The following is a 21,393-nucleotide window of genomic DNA, read 5'->3' as shown; positions in this document are numbered from 1 at the left end:
GCGTTCTTCGAGAGAGTATAGCCGCAATTTGTTCAGCCTTTCCTCATACGAGAGATCCTTGAGCCCTGAGACCATCCTGGTGGCCATTCGCTGAACCGACTCAACTCTCAGCACATCTTTACGGTAATGTGGCCTCCAGAATTTTACACAGTCCAGATGAGGTCTCACCATGGTTCTGTACAATGGCATTAGGACCTAGGGCTTCTGGATAACAAAACTTCTACGGATACAACCCAGCATTTGCCTTGCCTTGGATGAAGCCTTCTCCACTTGATTGGTAGTTTTCATGTTTTCACTAATGATCACCCCTAAATCTCGTTCTGCTGCAGTTCTAGCCATTCAATGTGTACGTTCTGCACGGATTATTGTTGCCAAGGTGCATGACCTTGCATTTTTTAGCGTTGAAGCTCAGCTACCAGATCAAGGACCAATGCTCCAATAAAAGCAGGTCCTGCGTCATACTGTTGGCAAATTGCTGTTACTTACAATGTTACATAGTTTGGCGTCATCGGCGAACAATGTTATTTTACCTTGAAGCCCCTATGTCAGGTCTCTTATGAATATGTTGAAAAGGATCGGGCCCAAGACCGAGCCCTGCGGCACTCCACTGGTCACCTCCGACGTTTTAGAGAGGGTACCGTTAACCACCACCCTCTGAAGCCTACCACTTAGCCAATCATTGACCCATGCGATTAGTATTAATGATTGGCTAAGAGGTAGACTTCAGAGGGTGGTGATTAACGGTACCCTCTCTAAAATGTCGGAGGTGACCAGTGGAGTGCCGCAGGGCTCGGTCTTGGGCCCGATGCTTTTCAACATATTCATAGGAGACCTGACACAGGGGCTTCAAGGTAAAATAACATTGTTCGCCGATGACGCCAAACTATGTAACATTGTAAGTAACAGCAATTTGTCTGACATTATGATGCAGGACCTGCTTTTATTGGAACATTGGTCCTTGACCTGGCAGCTGAGCTTCAACGCTAAAAAATGCAAGGTCATGCACCTTGGCAACAATAATCCGTGCAGAACGTACACATTGAATGGTGAGACCTTGGCTAGAACTGCAGCAGAACGAGATTTAGGGGTGATCATTAGTATGAATATACTCTCCCTTTGAGTACTGATCTAAAGTTGGAGAGTTAAAGCACATATAGGTGGTTATTTTGTTCTGGACATCTGAAAACTGGCATTTAGTCATCCGAATTACATGGATGTCCAAATCCCAGTTTTACAAAAACAGGATATGGACATCTAACACTGAAGTACATATGAGGGGCATTCAATAATTCATCTACCTCAATAGGAAAGAAAAGAGTTTCCAAAATGTTTTGTTTTCCTTTTCTATATAGTCCCCTGATAGCTTCATATACTTCATCCACTTTTCCTGCAATGACTAATCACTTTGAAAAGAATTCTTCTGTCTGTCCTTCAAGCCTTTGACGTCTTCATCACTTGAAAATCGCTGTTCACGGAGAGATTGCTTCATAACTCAGAGCAAGAAATAATCCAAGGGAGCCAGGTAAGGACTGTAGAGTGGATGGTTCAGTTGCTGAAACCCACATTCTTGGATGGCAGCCTGTGATTGTCATGACATGTGCACCAGCACATTGTTGTGAAGAAGTGGCATGCCTGCTGTGAGTTTTCCTCGTATTTTCTCCTTGATTTACTCCCGCAAAGCAATCATTGTGTTGGAGCAACTCTCCCTGATTATGGTTGTCTTGTGTGGCATGAGCTCCAGAAGCAAAAGTCCTTCATCATTCCAGAAAACGGTTTCCATGATTTTGCCTGCAGATTTTTCTGTCTTTAATATTTTTGGAGTGTGAGATGACTTGTGTTTCCACTGCATTGACTCCATTTTGGACTCAGGATCTCTGTGATAGACCTAAATCTCATCTCATAAGAACATAAGAATTGGTGCTGCTGGGTCAGATCAGTGGTCTATCGTGCCAAGCAGTCCGCTCACACGGCGGCCCTTAGGTCAAAGACAAGTGCCCTATTTGAGTATAGCCACACCTTCATACATTCTGGTTCAGCAGGAACTTATCTAACCTTTTCTTGAATCCCTGGAGGGTGTTTTCCCCTATAACAGCCTCTGGAAGTGTGTTCCAGATTTCTACCACTCTCTGGGTGAAGAAGAACTTCCTTACGTTTAGAGAACTTCCTTACGTTCCAGATTTCTACCACTCTGGGTAAAGAAGAACTTCCTTACATTTAGAGAGTGCCCTCCAGTCACCAAATGATGAAAAAAATTTGCATGGTCTTCATGAAGCATCTCCAAGTTCTCCTGACAGCACTGGAGCATCATAGCCTTCAGACATGGCATCAGCATTCTTGGAACTAACCTTGGACTAACCTTGCACTAACCTTGGACATGCCCAATTTTTCATGAACTGTTTTCCAAACTGTACCTGCCGAAATGCCCATTTCTTCAGCTATTCAGGAAATTTAAATTTGTCTGTCTGACAAAATTAAATCCCCAACTTTCTTGCATGTTTTTGTGGAAGTTGCTTCCATAGGCCTCCAGTTTGAGGGTTATCTTCAATGGACTCTCTACCCCATTTAAACTGCTTGCTCCAAAATTTTACTTTATAGGATGATTGAGCAGACTCACCATAAACTGCAGTCTTGTGTTCATGGATCTTCTTTGGCTTTTTTCCCTTCTTTTATGAGAAATTTTATCACTGAACGGTGCTCTAAATCTAGCAGTTTCTTACTTGATTTGTACCGAGCCACAACTGTGCATGAGTAACCTTGAGACATGCCCATTTTGCTTGGCAATAATGAAAAAGTAATCTAATTTGGATAATTCCATCAGTATATCTGAATTCAGCATCGATAACTGTATAGATAAGCAAAATGTGAGCTTTCTACCAGCTTTGCTTTATGTACTCTAGATATTGAAAGTCTGCACATGACTGGAACCAGAGCACCCCTCATATTGGATGCTCTAGTTCAGGAACAAATACATATCTGAGTCTAATATTTTGCACAGCTTAGTTTAATACCTTAGGCTACTCATGATTAAAAGTTAATGGAATTCTGAGATAGTTGACTGGGGACCACTTGACATGGAATGACCCATAGGTGTATTTTGGGTGAGACTACAAAGAGTTCAAATTGCATATTTGGGATTTGAACCTGATTGTCAACCCACTGCTCTAACCATTAGGCTACCCCTCTAACCTGCACGTACACCTATGTGTTCACAGATGGACATTCCTAGGCTGCCACAAAGACATTCATATCCCTTGTTTTCCCCTGTTCATAATTTGAATGTTTTAGTTTGTAAAATGGATACTCATACTGAACATTTCTACTACATGGACATTCCTGTTCTAAAATACATGTGAGATGGATGTCCATTTGTGACATTCTAACTTGGATGTCCATGTTCTGAGTTGGGGTATCCTTTCTAAAATGCTACTTATAGGAGGTTCTTTTACATAGCTTCGGTATGCACTAATGCATGTTTACCACAGCAATAAATGGCTTTCAGTGGAGCGGCAGGGGCTCATGTACTAATGGTGCTAATGGAAAAATTAGCATACAAGCATTAATATGGAAAGTAGAACAATTGGTCATTTTACCCCAGCAGTAAAAATGGCCTTAGCGCATAGGAATGACCTACATAAGGGTGTGCTAAGTCCACCTTTTACCATTGTTTGTTAAAAGGGTCCCATATTATTCTAAAAATTGTCCTATTAAAGTTGAGTTGATTTGTGCTTTAAGATGATTTACCACAAGAACATATGACCTTTTCTCTTATCTGCTTAGAATGCAACCTCTAACAAAAAGCCATGCTCATTCAGAAGGATAGGAACAAAATTAAATGCTAAAATTAATGTATAACACCCTGAGGAAGAAACGTAAAGATGGAGTAAGAAAGAGAGGAATGGAGATAGACTTTTCCAATCCAATCCTTAGGGCTCCTTTTACTAAGGTGCGCTAGTGGTTTTAGCACACGCTACAATGCTGTGTGTGCTAGACACTAACACCTCCATAGAGCTTGCGTTAGTATTTTCCATTTAGTGCGGAGTTTGTGTGCACTAATCTTCAGCGCATGCTAAAAATGCTAGCGCACCTTAGTAAAAGGAGCCCTTAGTCTTATATACCGGGTCATTCCCACTGAGGACTCGATCCGGTTCACAAAATTAATTAGAAAGACAAAGGAAAGCTTTGATTGGCCATAAATTAATCTGTTACAGTCCCTTATTTATCTATTAATAATTTCTGGGAAAGATACGTTTTCAAGGTTTTCCTAAAAAATGTCAAGGACGGAAGAAGTCTAATTTCTGAAGGAAGACCATTCCAGATTATTACCAAGGTAAATGCCATAGAGTAAGAAAGCCTACCCAAGGTTTTAATACTCCTAATGGAAGGAAATACTAATTTAAATTTGTGTATTCCTCTAGAGCAGGGGTAGGGAACTCCGGTCCTCAAGCGACATATTCCAGTCTATGATCATGTCTATTCTTGCCGAATATTAATTTGGCGGCCGTGTTCTGAATAAGCTGCAATCTCTTTAAATTGCACTTACTTAAACTGATATATAGAGAGTTTACATAATCTAAATGAGCTAATATAATAGCCTGGACCAACACGACAAAATGTTGCTGATGAAAAAAATGACGGACCCTCCTCAGCATCTGAAGGCTAAAAAAAACATTTTTTCGATATATTATTAATTTGATTGGTCAAAGAAAGAGCAGAATCCAAAACTTTTAACTACTCTTTCAACCCCCTCCCCCCCACACACACCTTTTTACTAAGCTGCAGTAGAAATTTCTACAATGGCCTGGAGCGCTAAATGCGCTGACGCTGTTCTAGAATTTAGATTTGAGGTTTATATATTTTTGATGGAGTCTAGGGAGTTAACTTTCCAGCAGTGTCCTAGGGCAGGGGTAGGCAATTCCGGTCCTCGAGAGCCGGAGCCAGGTCAGGTTTTCAGGATAGCCACAATGAATATGTATGAGATGGATTTGCATGCACTGCCTCCTTGAGATGCAAATCTATCTCATGCATATTTATTGTGGATATCCTGAAAACCTGACCTGGCTCCGGCTCTCGAGGATCGGAATTGCCTACCCCTGTCCTAGGGCACGCCCAACTTATATTTTGGTAACTTCTAGAATTCCTATGAGCATTAGACCAGTATCAGAGCATTTAGCGCTCTGGACCGTGGTATAAACCTCTACTGCGGCTTAGTAAAAGAGGGCCATTATTTTTTTTTTAATAAAATTCTAAGGAAGGATAGTTGAGAAAACTGTTGTAACTTCTCTTAAAACGAAGTATCAAGTTCAAAACACTAATACCCCACCCCCCACCTGCTTTTACAAAACTGTAGCAGGGTTTTTAGGAACAGCTGTGGCAGTAACAGCTCCGACACTCATAGAATTCCTATAAGCATCAGAGCTGTTACCGCCTCAGCCGGCACTTAAAAAGGTGCTACAGTTCTGTAAAAAAGGGGGGTTAAACTAGGAACAATAGATATTTTATGAACTCGGTTATATAAGCTTGAAGTAATCATGAAAACTCTGAAACAGATGTGCTGTACCATTCCCCATGCAGTAAAAACTCACATAATATTATATTCATAAGTAACATAATATAATATTTATGTAGACGTGAAAGAAAACTAAAAATGTTGCAATGAAGTTCTTCTCCTATTCAGATATGTACTCAAATAAAAATAGCTTCTTTTTTAAATATCTGGTTCATGCTGAGGTCCAGATATGTAAATGCAATGATACCTTTGAATGCACCATGCCAATACAGGGAATAAAAATGACACACAAAAAAGCAACCATTTGATTAGGTCCAGCAAAAGGGCTCTAGGCATATTTTCAAAGCAGTATTTGAGTGGAACATACTGTTAACTAGTTAGCTGTGAATGATATTAATATGCAAATTGAGTGCATACTCCTTTAAAAATTTACCCCCAATAAGCATCACTTTTTCTGGACTCCAATTAAACGGATGCTTGTACAGAGTTCAGATATCTCCAGCCACAAATCCTTTAAGAAATCAAAAGAAGACACAATACATGCCGAATTAAAATACATTTGCACATACACACACAAAATTCACAGGTTGCACCCAGGAATTAGACCCTTCAGATCAGTAGAGTTTGGTTCATAATGTGTCAATTTTCTTCCATAAAGATATTCAATATTCTTATTATGGTGTTGAGCACTAAATTATATTATCTTATGACGATTGTTTTTTATATCAGGTCACAATTTCTGGGAGCAAGTAGCACCAGTTTCTACCGTACTCTTCACCACTACTTTGGGACAAACATGCCACAACTATAAAACACAAAAGGGTCCACACAGTAGAGGTGCAATCACCGCAGATTCCTGAAGAGGACAAGTGTTGCAATAACTTCTGTGCAGTTGGATCTTATCAATACCAAACTGACAGGAAGCTTACCTCTCATTTCACACATTTACTTAAAAAATGAATGAAACAAAACAATAACTCAAGAAGACCACTGTACAAACAGGAAACACAACTCCACATAACACAAGACATTGTCAGACTAGAGAATGGATAAATTGAAGGATATTCTTGCTTGATGGTGAGTGAGTTTCCAAAATCATAACAATAACCAGTTAGAAAAGGAAATGAAAAGTTACAAAAAAAACCCCAAACAATTGGGCAAACCATGCCGTGTCCATCTAACACAAAAGCAATTAAAAAGGATGCAGGGGCCAAGAGACAAGACCTGTGAGATGGTATGTTTAAGAGATGTGCAATGCATGCCAGCACATACACAAACACCAGAAAAACGCGGACTCGTTCCAGTGTTTGCAGAAATGATCTCAGAGACGTCAATGAATATGAACATGCGGTATAAACTGCCCTTGTGCACTCCACTGGCACGGTAGATTAAAATATCTGTTCTACTAATTAGAAACTGGAGGAACAATGATATCCTATCATTTGTGCTTTTTATGGGTGGTGAAACTATGGAAACATGAACTATTGTTCTCTGTAACACATATTCTAAATTAAAGACACTTGTAGGGGAAAACAACATCCACGGGACATGGCACTGCAGACAAAATGGCAGAAGAAAAAAAGCCAGTGGACGCAGACAACACATCGCCATGATACAAAATGATCTATGAAAAAAAAAGTTGAATAATACAAATAGAGGTTTGCTTGCTTGTTTTCCAGGTATTACATCCTGAGATGTGGGCAATAATGTGATAGGGGAACATGCCTTACCCTACTACTCTTGTATTTCCTGCAAAGAAGTTAGTGCGTTAATGGAATAAACAAAAAGAATAATAAAAAGAAATAGATACACTTTTTTTTTATTTTATCAGGGGTTTTTACACACATACACTCACACACACACACACACATGTATAAATATATATATATATATACATATATATGTATATACATATATAAAGATAGACATAGGTGTTATCTTCGGATTTCTCAGCAAAGAATTAGTCCAGAAGTTAGGAGAAGGTGAAGAGAGGGTTGAGGTTGGAAGGAAAGTGACAGTAACGAGCAGGGCATACCGCTTTCGGCTTCTGCAAACGACAAGAAAAAAATTTCATATCAAACACTTTGATAAGAAATCAACTGACACAAAACAAAAGCAAAAAAACCTTTCATTCAAATTCCATGAGGACCATACCATAAATTAAAAAAACTTTTTTTCTTCTTCTTTTAGCAGAAAATGTGAACAAATACAATGGCAAGACAAGGGAGGGAAAAATAACAAAGGAATAAAACAAAGGGCATGTGTAGAGGTGATAAGGGCACATACTTATTAGTAGGGATGTGCAGGCCAGAAATTTCCATTTTGTTTATTTCCCCCGTCATTTACCAGATTTTTTTAATTTTACTCTTTCTTTTTATTTTTTAGCAAAATCCACAATAGTTCACACTATTCAATGGTACAACTATTGATAGTATGTTCTATTGTGCAATAGCATGCATTATTAAGTATTACTGTGCCCTTCTGATGGTACCAAAAATACCCCTAAATTTTATTTTTTTTCTTCTTCTTGTTGTTTCCCATTAAAAACCAATATGAAATTAAAAAAGGGAAAGGTTGTTGACATTTTCTTTGCTATTTTAAACCAAAACCACCAAATAATATATAGGGTGTCCAATAATCCCAGTTATATACCAGAACACAATTAACTGAATTTTATTATCATTTCAAACATACTTTTATCACAAGCATAAATGCAGGGAAAATGGAGTTCACATATTAAAACAATATGGGGCATTACTCCCTCCTGTCCCATAAGAACATCATCACAGCATAGAAACATGATGGCAGATAAAGACCAAATGGCCCATCTAGTCAGTCCATCCGTAACCATTATCTCTTTCTCGCTCTATCCCAGGCCCTCTTGAATTCAGATACAGTCTCTTCCGGGAGACTGTTCCACGCATCTACCACCCTTTCCGTAAAAAAGTATTTCCTCAGATTACTCCGGAGCCTATTACCTCTTAACTTCATCCTATGCCCTCTCATTGCAGAGTTTCCTTTCAAATAAAAGAGACTCGACTCATGCACATTTATATTATGTAGGTATTTAAACGACTCTATCATATCTCTCCTCTCCCGACTTTCCTCCAAAGTATACAGATTGAGATCTTTAAGTCAGTCCTCATACACCTTATCACGAAGACCACACACCATTTTAGGAGCCTTCCTCTGGACCGACTCCATCCATTTTATATCTTTTTGAAGGTGTGGCCTCCAGAATTGTACACAATATTCTAAATGAGGTTGCACCAGAGTCTTATAGAGGCATTAATACCTCCTTTTTCCTACTGGCCATACCTCTCCCTATGCAACCTAGCATCCTTCTAGCTTTCGCCGTAATCATACTGAAAGAAAACCCAGATCTTAATATATACGTGGAATCAGTTATTTCAACAATATCAGAAACATCTTTTAATGATATTAAGGGGTCCTTTTACTAAGGACACTAGTGTGTCTTAGCGCTAGCTAAAACATCCATTATATTTTATGGACGCGTTGCCAAGCATTAGCATTTGTTGCACACTAAAATTTAGCACACACTAAGACGCACTTGCGTGCCTTAGTAAAAGGACCCTTAAATTTAAATTGTACTTATGTCAATATTATTCTTCTTGATGTATCAATATATTTAAAGCTGAAATCTCCCATCCACATTTCTACTATAATGATTGCCAATGTTTTCATATTAGGTTTTTTGTGGGCTACTGTGTCCCATTTATAAATCAAAAATTGCTTCTTATACAGGATTCTTTTAAGGACATCTCTCCCCCTTCCATAGCAAGGCCATATTTGGTTCAAGTATTGCAAATTCTAAGTTCAACAAATCATATTGATAAGCAATCTAATGTCTTAGCCAGTGGTGCCTCCATAGTTCTAAGACAAATCCCACTGACATGTTCCAAAATTTGGATCCTTATTTTGGAGTCATTTTACTAAAGCGCGGTAGCCATTTTAATGTGCGCTAAAACGGTTACCGCACCTTAGTAAAAGAACCCCTTTATGAGATGTTTGCCCTATGTGCACTACATTACAAGTACAGAATACAATGTAAATATCACAGCTAGAATTATAATCAAAACATTCAGGTGTGCAGTGGGAACCTCAGTTTGTAGATCAAAAGAGTTGTGTTTAATTTTTGCATTCATACTCTTAGATTTTTGAATGTATAATAGAATTTGCCATGAAATCCTGGTATAGTTAGGTTTATGGTTGTTTTTACACATACACACACACACAAGGGGGGGTGCTAAAAAGTTTTCAACCCAACCAACTAATTTTCTAAATTCTGAACGTTATTTTGCCACTGTAGCTGAAAACATTGTTATCTTATTTTGTTAAGTGCCAATTGTTTGATATTGTTTCAGATCATTGAATGAACCATATCCACATCATTCTCTTCTTAGTTGGGCTGAGAACCTTTCAGTACCAAATATATATATACATATGCAAAACACGAGGGGCATTCAATAAATTTATCTACCTCAGTAGGAAAGAAAAGAGTTGTTTTTTTAAAATGTGTTTTATTTTTAAATATAGGGCTCCTTTTACGAAGCTGCAGTAGTGGCTTTAATGTGCATGACTTTTAATCACGTGCAAACCCCCGCGCTAGCTGAAAAACTACCGCCTGCTCAAGAGGAGGCGGTAGCGGTTAGCGCGGCTGGCAGTTTAGCGTGCGCTATTACGTGCATTAAACTGCTACCGCGGCTTCGTAAAAGGAGCCCATAGTCTCCCAATAGCTCCATACACTTCATCTATTTTTCCTGCCATGACTTTAATCCCTTTTTAAACCAGGACATCACAGCTTCCTTGACATCTTTATCTATTGAAAACCGCTGTCCATAGAGAGATTGAGATCTCTTCAAAACTCAGAACAGGAAATAATCCGAGGGAGCCAGGGCAGGACTGTAGGGTGGATGGCTCAGTTGCTGAAACCCACATTCTCAGATGGCAGCCTGTAATCACATTGTGCATTGTCGTGAAGAAGCAGCATGCCTGCTGTGAGTTTTCCTTATCTTTTCTCTTTGATTGACTCCTACAAAGCAATCATTGTGTTGGCATAACTCTCCCCAGTTATGGTTGTCTTGTGTGGTATGAACTCCAGAAGCAAAAGTCCTTCATCATCCTAGAAAACAGTTGCCATGAACTTACCTGCATATTTTTTTTGTCTTGAACATTTTGGGGGTGGGGGATGACTTGTGCTTCCACCGCATTGACTCCATTTTGGACTCAGGATCTCTGCAATAGACTATAAGTATAAGTATAAGTCCCATATCCAGTCACCAAACAATGGAAAAAATTCACTTGGTCTTCATGGAGCATCTCCAAGTTCACCTGACAGCACTGGAACATCATAGCCTTCTGACATGGCATCAGTATTCTTGGAACCGATCTTGTACTAACCTTGGACATATCCAACCTTTCATGAATTATTTTCCAAACTGTACCTGCCAAGATGCTGTTCTTCAGCTATTCAGGAAACCTTAATTTGTCTTTCTGACAAAATTGAATCCTTGACTTTCATGCACATTTCTGTAGAAGTTGCTTCCACAGGCCATCCAGAGTGAGGGTCATCTTCAATGGACTCTCTACCACACTTGAACTGCTTGCTCCTAAATTTCACTATGTAGGATGATGGTGCAGATTCACCATAAACTGCAGTCATATGTTCATAGATCTCCTTTGGCTTTTTCCCTTCTTTTGTGAGTAATTTTATCACTGAATGGTGCTCCAAATCTAGCAGTTTCTTACTTGATTTGCATAAGGACTCTCCTGACAGCCTGTCTCTTGTGCTTGAGTAACCTTGAGATATGTCAGAAGATGCAGATGTGTTTCAACATGTTTGCTACTTTCTTTTATAATCAGGTAGAAGAATTATTGCATGTCCCTTGTATGTGTGTGTGTGTATAAAAATATATATAGCATTTTAAAGAGGAGAGATTATTTTCTGGTTTTATATAAGAATAACAACATCAAGATAAGCACAATTTGAATTTAGTATAATTAAATGATGTTCTTTGATGCTACTAAAATAATTGATTCCAAGTATTGATTGAAACAAGTTTTTGTTTTTTTTTGCAGCATGCTATGATTATATTCTTATGGGGCAGGAGGGAGTAATACCCTATATGGTTTCCTATTTTAATATGAGCATGCTGTTTTTTCTCCATTTATGCTTATGATAAAAGTGTGCATGAAACATTGGAGGACATTATTGTAACTATATTTTTTGGAACCTAGTTTTGCGTTACTTTTATGTAAGAAAAAAAGTATATTTCTAATGGGAGATGCTCTCCGATGCTTATAAAAATGGTTTTAAATATCTCAGTCAATATTCAAAACAATTTGACCTCCATGTGAAACTCCTGGATATTTAACCTCCCCTAAATGTATCGAGGGATACAATCGTATATAATAACTAGTGATATAATCCAAAACGTATTGTAAATTGAATTTAGTAGAGGGGTTTCATTCATACCACATGGAAAAAATCTATACAGACAAGACACAAACCTGTTAAAAAATTTTGAACTTGAGTTGTTGCTTGCTCCTATATTTTAGATAGATTGGGCTCTCATTCACCATTTTTGATATATGAAGATCAACGGAACGTTAAGAATATGATATCTTATTACACATGAATGAAAGTAATACACTTGAATGGAAGTAAAGTACATATAATTGTACAGAGTTTTTTTACAAACCAGTGATGATGCAAGCGGCTTAGGGTACTTGTGTAGTCCCGGCAGCTTGCAATTGAGGTTTGTTTTTCTCCGTTCTTTGTATTTATTATTTTTTTATACAGGGTTGTGTCTTGTCCGTATATATTTTTTCCATGTGGTATGAATGAAGCCCCTCTACTAAATACAATTTACAATACGTTTTGGATTATATCACTAGTTATTTAACTTCCCCTCCATTTATGAAGCCGTCAGAGCTAATACCACAGCAGCCGGCAATATAAAAGCCTAACTCAGGTTTGTAAAAAGGAGGGTGGGGGGATAAATCATTTGTCTGGAGTTAACTACAGATAATCAGTGGCATTTAACTAGTTAGTGCCACTACATATCCACCGATAGGACTAGATTCAATAAATGGTGCTCCAAATTTGGTGCTGAAAAAATCCACAAACAGCGCTATTCTATAAACCACATTCCAAGTTGGGCACCATATAGAGCAGTGTGCTGCAAACTTTTGAAGCCATGGCACACTAAACACAGCGCCATGGCTGGAAGGCATCCAGAAATATGTGGACATTAGCTCGATGATGTCACATGCATGTGTGATATCATCGCATTGACATCTGCGTATGCACGGATGCCCCCCAGCCACAGCCCTGAGCCTCCTATTTCTGCAGGTGGGGGAGTGCTGGAGAAGGAGAGGTGCAGAGAGAAGGAGAGGCACCATCTCACTGCCTACAGGATGTGCCTCTCGCCGTGATAGGCACATCCTGTAAGCAGTCAGCCGGCACAAGTGCCTCTCCTCCTCACTGGCATCTTGTGGAACAACACCTGGAATCTGGCACACAGTTTGCGATACACTGATTTACAGCATCAAACTTTGGATGCAAGTTTTTATACCAGCTGAAACCTGGTATAACTCTTGACACTTAATTTGCACAAGGAACCCTGTATTCAGTAATCTAATCTTCTATTTGTGCATCGCTCATATCTGTACAGGCTTAAGGTGACTTAAAGAGAGGAGAGAGGGGTGCGGAGGAAGGGGGGCGAGGAGAGGGAAGAGGATAGGGAAGAGGGGGAAAGAGGAAGTAGGAGAGAAAGAGGGGATACAGGAGATTAAGGCCTCCTTTTACGAAACTGCACTAGCAGTTTCTAACGCGGGGAGCTGCGCTGAATGGCCTGCGTTGCTCCCGACGCTCATTGAGTTTCTAAGAGTGTCAGAAGCAGCGTGGGCCATTCAGCGTGGCTACCTGCGCAAGAAACTGCTATCGCAGGTTCGTAAAAGACGGGGTAAGTGTTGAAAAGGTAGGTTTTCAGTTTCCTATATATTTTTAGTAAATTCCCCTGGCCCGCACATGCCCCCTTTTGAGTTCCACACTAAGGCCCGGATTTTGTAATTGGTGCCGTTGTCGGCAGCCACCATAAAAACAGCCACCGATCGCTTGTCAATCACGTGACGGCTCCAGGTACAGAATCACACCTCCAGCAAAGGTAGGCACCAGAAATGTAAGCCAGGGTTTTCCTGGTCTACATTTCCGGCACCTACCAATGATGTGATTGCACCTCCTTAGGCGCTTTTGGCCACTTCCGATGTTAGCACGCCCGGTGGCATTAGGTGGCTTAAAGCACCTATGCAGGCACTATTCCAGCACCGGTTTTTTTTAGGTAACAGTAGGCGCCTTGAAACTCAGTTAAAAAATGTTTCAATGGTGTTTTTAACTGAATTTGGGCATCTATGGGCGCCTAAAAAAACAGGCACTGTTTAGAGAATTTGAGGCTAAGGGCTCCCTTTCCAGAGCCATGGTAGAGCTTTCTACTGCAGACCAGCGAGGTAAATGCTCCGATGCTCATAGGAATTGTATGTTAAAACCAGCATAAAAGATTTGTGTGCAGATCTTCATAGAATAGTGTGTAGAAAAATGCACATGCAAATCCAAATAGTGACCAATTAATGCCAATAATTGATTAGCACCTAATTATTGGCACTGATTGGCTCGTAAGCCAAACATCTCAGAATTGTGCGTAATTTTGCTTGCACAAATTTGTGCACCATTTATAGTATCAGTCAGGGGGTTCACACCTAAGCTGAAAACAGCTAACTTGTAGGTGGACTGGGGGTGGAGTCTGAACTTAAGCAGTTAAGTGCCAATGTTCAGTGCTTAACCACATAAGGTCATCACATAAATAGAATGGCAAAAAACACATTCCTATCTCTGTGCATTTTAGCTGGCCGTGTATGTCCAGATATTCAATGCCTTTGCCAGGGGATAAGGTCAGTGGTGACAAAAAAAAATTCTGACCACTGCCGGCTGAATAACAACCTCCTTGGTTCCAAGGAAGAACTACAAATTTAAAGTGAGCAGACTAGACTCCTAAAGAGGATAGCTAATAGCTCTTCTGTCTTTAGTCTTTGTTGGCATTAAGATTTTCCTAATGAAAGGGAGAAAGCATTTGCAACTCATTTTTAACTCTCATTTAAAAACTTTTACCTAGAAATAAGGTAGTCTCAAGTTTGAGGGACAATGTGGGTAATAAATCTGGTCAAAAGTTGCCTTTATTAAAATAAAACAGATTTTAAACGAATGAAGGGGAAAAAAATAAAATTGAAAAGGAAAATGGGAAGAAATAAAAACAGCAATGAGGAAACATCATGGAGGAAGGTTTGTGTCTTTCCACTTAGAATATATTGTGCATACATGTGTATTCACCAAATACGGTGCTGTGCTCTCCAATATTTGTAAACTGAATAACAGGAATTCCTTCTCACACCGGAGAGATACTGTTTTTCCTCAAAGTCTGATTAGCTTGCAACATTGGGTTAGCAGAAGGCATAATAAAATGCAAAATATTCATTGTATGAAGAAAAAAAGGGCAAATTCAACGAACAGAAACATTCTTAAGATGTGAGAGTAGACTCACATGATTAAACAAATCATATAAGTCCATTCTGGGCAGGTTGCAAGGCCTCACTTCATGGACCTCTTTGACAATCTTTTCTCTAGACATGCATATAAAAACTACTGAAGTCCAGGAGAACTAAACCTTCATTTAATAGATTTGTGGATATTTTAAGAATAACATATGTAAATGTGATAAAGGATTCAATGAAAATGATCTATAATGTCTACAAACTTGTATTTCTATTCACTCCAACACTGGCACATTGGATGTCATGCTGCGTTTTGCATAGGATTCCTAAATATACATTACTCAAATAAAAACTTGCATAGCACTGGATTGTTGTTTAATGAAACATTTGTCTTTCTAAATTATTTAAGACTCTTGTTCCTTCAAAGTGTGAATTTGCAAATTGATATTTATATGAACCACATACATGGTTTTCGTTTATTTTGGGGTTCATTTTCAAAAAAGAAAAACATCCCCAAATTGGCATAAAGTAGCATTTTGATGTGTTGTTTGCGAAAACATCCAAATTGTCATTTTCAAAATAGATTTCTAGATGTTTTTCTATGCTGTTTGTCCTCAGAGTGTCTAAATCTCAAGTGGGCATGTTGGGGGCATGTTTTGGAAGGGTTTAGGGCAGACTTATGAAATGGACTTTTTTCTGCAGTAATGGAACATTACCAAAAACATCCAGGGTAAAACTTGGACGTTTGAGGCTAGACCTGTTTCAGAAATGAATGTGTCAAAAAGGTAGCCAAACTGACCTGATGACCATTGGATGCATGAAGGCATGACCCCCCCTTACTCCCCCAGTGGTCACTGACCCCCCTCCTACCTCCCCTCAAAGATGTGGATTAAACAGTATATACCAACATATATGACAGCTGTGATGTTATGACCAGTCCTATTACTGCAGCAAGCAGGACTCTGGAGTAGCTTAGTGGTTGGTGCAGTGGACTGCAGAGAAGGGGACCCAGGACCATATCCCACTCTAACTAGAACACTTGTGATGGTAAGTGTGAGCCATCCAAAACCCTCCCAAAACCTACTGTACCAACGTAGAGACGACACCTGCAGGCATAAAGGCTATTTTGTTGGTATACAGTTGGGTACAGTAGGTTTTGGGAAAATTTTAGAGGGCTAACCATAGAGAATGATACACTGACAGAATTCATCACCATTCCCGTCCCCACAGATTACAATGGAAAACCATCTCCATGTCATTCTTTAAGGAGAGAGAGAAGAATCAGAGTATGAATGGGCCCAACCACTGACCCTCAAGCCTTTAATTGAAGAATGCTGGTGTAGAAGGACTGAGGTTGAGATAGACACTAAAGAATGACAGTCTCTGGTATCCAGAGCTGAGAGTGTGATGTCATAATGCCTCATTCCACCAGTGCCTAAGAGCCAACCTCATCAGTGATGTCACAATGCCTTGACTGTCCTATACTTGGCTCACATAAAAATCAGTGTATGAATGGGCATAACCACTGACCTTCAAGCCTTGCATTAAAGAATGCTGGTGTAGAAGGACTGAGGTTGAGATAAGACACTAAAGAATGACATGGGATGATTTCCCACGGTTATCCGCGGGGATAGGAACGGTGATGAATTCTGTCACCATGTCATTCTCTGACTCACCATACAATGTAAGGGGTTATGGTAAGATGTGCGCCTAGGACCTTTTATGTGAAGTTCACTGCAGTTCCCCCTAGGGTGCCCTACTGCTCTCTTCAGATGACTGGGTGGCCAGTCTTCTAGGAATACTGGCCTTTCCTATGTACCAATAGCTGGTGTTTGTGAGTTTTTTATATAGATGTTTTTTTCAAAAATGTTTCAAAAAAGATAGACAATATAAGACTCTCTACCATAAATGACAAAAACACCAATGTGCTTAGGGAAGATGAAAGAAAAGGCCTCAGTTTGCAGTGAGTCTGATTTCTTGTGACTCTAATCCATGCACATCATAGGCATAAAAAAACTTTTGTCTATCAAAACACCGGAGGGGGAAAATATATTATTAAGTTCAATATATTTCTAACAGAGTTCTGAGTTAACAAGGCCAACGATCATTTTGTGGCACAATACCACTTCCTCAGGACCACTAAACCTTCGAGTACAAACCTGCAATAAACGATTTATCAGCATTGGTGTTTTTGTCATTTATGGTGGAGAGTCTGAATTAAATTGAATATTTTTCCTCCATTCCTCCCAGTGTTTGTTAGTGTTTGTAAAAATAAATGTATGCACTGAGGACAAACAAATCTAGGAAATGGCCATTTTTGAAACAAAAAGACAGATTTTTTTTTCTAGTTTGAAAATGGTTACTTTCCTTAAGGTTTTCTGGATGTTTTTTCCCAAAATGTCCAAAATTAGATTTAGATGTCATATTGAAAATTCCCCTCTACATAACAATGAAGACATTAAAAAAAAAAGAATACAGAATGAACTCTATGTCACTGTATGACAAATAGCCAGAGCAAAGATTGGGGACCAAACACTTTAATCATTTCTGCTAAATATCCGTGAACAGTATGCATTTGAATTAGAAACAGCATAGCATTAATGCCTGAAAAACACTAACATTTTTATATTATGTTGCTTACAACACCTAAACTTTGGAAACAAGAAACATGTTTAAATGGAAAGAACAACTCTCTGTCTTGGATTTGGGTTGCCTAAGCCTGATCATTCAGCATCCTCCTCAACCCTTGTGATCGGGCATGTTTAGTTAAAAATGATAGGAAAACTGACATGCAGCACAAGTCTGAAACCTTGCTGATTCAAATTTTGTAAAATAGATTGACATGTTTGATGGGAAAATGCTACTACTGTTTATTGATGTGCTTTATTGTATTGCTAAATACCAATAAAAATATTGAACACACGCACAAAAAAAAAAGTGGTGATGAACTGAAGGCATTTCCAGACTCCACCCAAAAGGGGTCAGGCAAGGTTAGGGGAAGGAAAGTACTAGTGAGGCTTTCATTGTGTGCATACTTTCTGTGGTCATGTTTGTACCTGCTTGAAAGTAGGAAATAGGCACCTGTTATATGCTACCATGTAGAGCTGTACTGAATAGCATAAGAGTTTGGCCAAATTCGAATATTGAAAAATATTTGGCTGAATATGAATGCTGAATACAAATAATGGGTGTAGTAAGGGAGGGTGGGCGGTCCACCCCATGCGCCATGTTGGTGGGGGCACCTAAATGTTGTGACGCCTATTGCCACTTAGGTGGCGATAAGCGTGATTTTATTTTGTGTGCCTAAATTTTAGAGATTCATGCTTAGCACCACACTGGTCGGTGCCAATTTTTTAGGTGGACTATATAGAATCTGCCCCTAAGGTTATAGACTACCAACCAAGTGCAGTTAGAATCAGTTAGTGCCAAATGACTTCAGTTGTGAACAATTATTGATTGTTAATACTAATCAACCCCTAATTTAGAAATTAAGTTACGTGCATAACTGGCTGTATTTTGCAATCTGTGTGTGCAATTTTGCACACTAAACATGAAAATGAGCATGCAAGATTATAGAATGAGAGGAAAGTGTACTGTAGAGCTACAGCATTTTTTGGTGAACTATTCCTTTAAATTTCTCATGGTATGTTCAGTGTAATGACTAAAAAACTTACCTGCTTTCTCCTTTTTCTGACTTGTACTCTATGGCTATCATTAAGAGCTTTAGCTTCACAAAACACAGTCTACAAGTGAAAATGAGAAAAACAATGAAGTCAGTGTGTTATTAAATAATTTTAACCACAGAGACCATATATAACAAGAGCTTTTACCTATTGTATGAGCCTCCTGTTACACAATATTCTGAAACATGACTAGACTGCAGCTGTTCTAATGAAGCAGGGACTACCGAGATTTTGCTCACAATATACAGGGTTACCATATTTAACAATGGAGAAACCTGGACACATGGCCCCGCCCCGTTCTACCTCCCCAGCCACACCCTGTTCTGCCTCGAACCTGCCCTGTTCTACCTCTAGCCCGAACATAAGAACATAAGAACTGCCGCTGCTGGGTCAGACCAGTGGTCCATCATGCCCAGCAGTCCGCTTCCGTGGCAGCCCTTAGGTCAAAGCCTAACTCCAAAGTAGGTGTATTTAGGAGTGGAGAAGGACTTAGGTGCCATTAGACACAATTGTCTAAAGAGCTTAGGTGCTTGGCCTACATTGTAAATGCCTAAGGTTTAATTAAGCACAATTCTGTAATGGGCACCTAAGTGTGATTGGTGTGAGGTAGGTGCCTAGCTGTAGACACCTCTTTTCAGGCACCCAATTACAGAATCTGTCCCTTCCTGTCCAAATGAGCTTGCATCCTACAGTAGATTAGTACCTGGGGCAAGGGTAAAATGTTATAAGTAGGATTTGATCCCGGGATTCCTTGCTTATCAGTCTGCTGCTCTCTCCAGTAGCCTACTCACATTATATAGTATGATTATGATGGCATCTTATGTTTGTTTGTTTTTTTAGGAAATCTGATGTATTACATTTGCATGCTAATTGTTAAGATAGAAGAGTGGGGCATAAATATAGCACAATAAAGAAAAAAAAAAGTAAAAATCAGCAAACCTTTGTGAATTATTTAGCTATAGGAGAAATTCAGATGCTATGGCACAATCAAAATATTGAACATGCTCTCTCCGTCCTTCCCTGCTGTGACTCCTCATCTTTACATTTATTAGGCAGCAGGTCAAGTTGAAAAGATCCAGGCCCAGATTCTCAAAACTTTAACACAGTCGCTAAACTATTTTCCGGCAGTTTAGACTGTACACAGTTTAGTGGCTGTCTTTGGCAATGTTAGGAGAGTTCAGAGTTGGCAGCAGGAGGGAGTGGGCATCCCTCCTGCTGGCTGATTTGCAGTGGGGTTTGGGAGTTCACTGCCACGGCCGCAAAGCTGATCATGGCAGGGAGATTTTCTTGCCACCATCAGCTTAGCGGCCGCATCTATTTGAAATGTAGGCCAGCATTTTAATGGCCTACATTTCAGGCACCTATTGCAGCCCTAAGGAGACCACGCCCATGCCCAGCTTTTGGTGAGCTTAAGCTTCTTTAGGTGCCTTCCTGCACCCGCAACAGATGACTATAGTGTAAGTGGCCTGCCTCTGGGTTTTTTTGTTTTTATTTTTTTTAAATGTGCATTCTGATTGGCTGGTTAAACAGTGATAGGACGCCTACCACTGCCTACAGTCGGGTTTATAAGTTGGACGTTTTTTCTGCAAAAATCAAACATTTTTGAAATGTCTAGGGCACAATTTGGACATTTGGAGCTAGACCTGTTTTAAAAACAAATAAGTGCCAAAAAGTTACCCAAAATGACCTGTTCAACACTTGAGGGATGAAGGCATGACCCCCCCTCAAATTCCTCCAATGGTCACTGACCCCCCTTCCCACCCCCAAAAAATGTGAATGAAATAGTACATATCTGTCTGTCTGTCAGCTTTAGATGTTATGGCCAGTCCTAGCAGAGCAGCAAGGAGGTTCCTTAAGTAGCCCAGTGGGCAGTGTAGTCAACAACAGTGATGGGGACTCAGGCCCATATCCAACTCTAAGTACTACACTTATGATGGAATGTGTGAGTCTTCCAAAATCCAGCCAAATCCCATTGTACCTACATATACTTATTTATTTGAAAAATTTATTCCCCACCTATCTGCTAAGCGGGTTATAGGTGACAGTTGGGTCCAATAGGTTTGGGTGGGTTTTGAAGAGCTCCTCATGCACTATTAGGGGGTTACGATGAGATGTGTATCTTAGCTTTTTGTGTATCTGGGAAGTTCACTGCAATACCCCCTAGGGTGCCCCACAGCTCTGCTGGGATGTCTGTGTGGCCATTCTACTAAAAATGCTGGCCCCCTCCTAAATCCCAAAGGTTTGTTTAGTGAGTTTTTCTTTTTGATGTGTGTGATTTATTTTTTTCAAAAATGGTTCAAAAAGATAAATGCACTGAAGACAATCACATCTGAAAAATGACCCTTTTTGAAACAAAAAGTTAGATGTTTTTATGATTTGAAAATGGCCATGTTTGCTGCTGGAGTTCTGTGCGTGTCCGCAAAACGTCCAAACTTGGATTTGGATGTCATATCGAAAATGCCCCTCCATATCATTTCTCTGTATTCTATCATAAACTTGAAATTATTGGATCTATAGTTTCAGATTTCAGAGATCAAATTTTTAATCATCTGTTCTTTCTCAGTTGTTTCTGAATAACAAGGTTTTGGAAGGGGGCTGTATGTTAATCAGAACAATAAGTGTCCTGATTGCCAAATA

General features: G+C 39.5%; 1 protein-coding gene across 4 annotated transcripts in view; it reads right to left on the bottom strand.

Annotated features, from left to right (window-relative positions):
* Nucleotides 1-21,393, bottom strand: part of KCNMA1 (potassium calcium-activated channel subfamily M alpha 1) — a 1,372,671-nt gene that overhangs the window by 409,868 nt on the left and 941,410 nt on the right. For all 4 annotated transcript variants that reach the window (XM_033940852.1, XM_033940853.1, XM_033940854.1 and 1 more), the window contains exon 16: nt 18,748-18,816. In XM_033940852.1, the coding sequence (XP_033796743.1) occupies nt 18,748-18,816 (69 nt within the window). The remainder of the gene's footprint in view (nt 1-18,747; nt 18,817-21,393) is intronic.

Source organism: Geotrypetes seraphini, chromosome 4 (genome assembly GCF_902459505.1).
Source record: "Geotrypetes seraphini chromosome 4, aGeoSer1.1, whole genome shotgun sequence".
NCBI classification, from domain to species: domain Eukaryota; kingdom Metazoa; phylum Chordata; class Amphibia; order Gymnophiona; family Dermophiidae; genus Geotrypetes; species Geotrypetes seraphini.
This window is presented reverse-complemented; position numbering and strand designations above follow the sequence as displayed.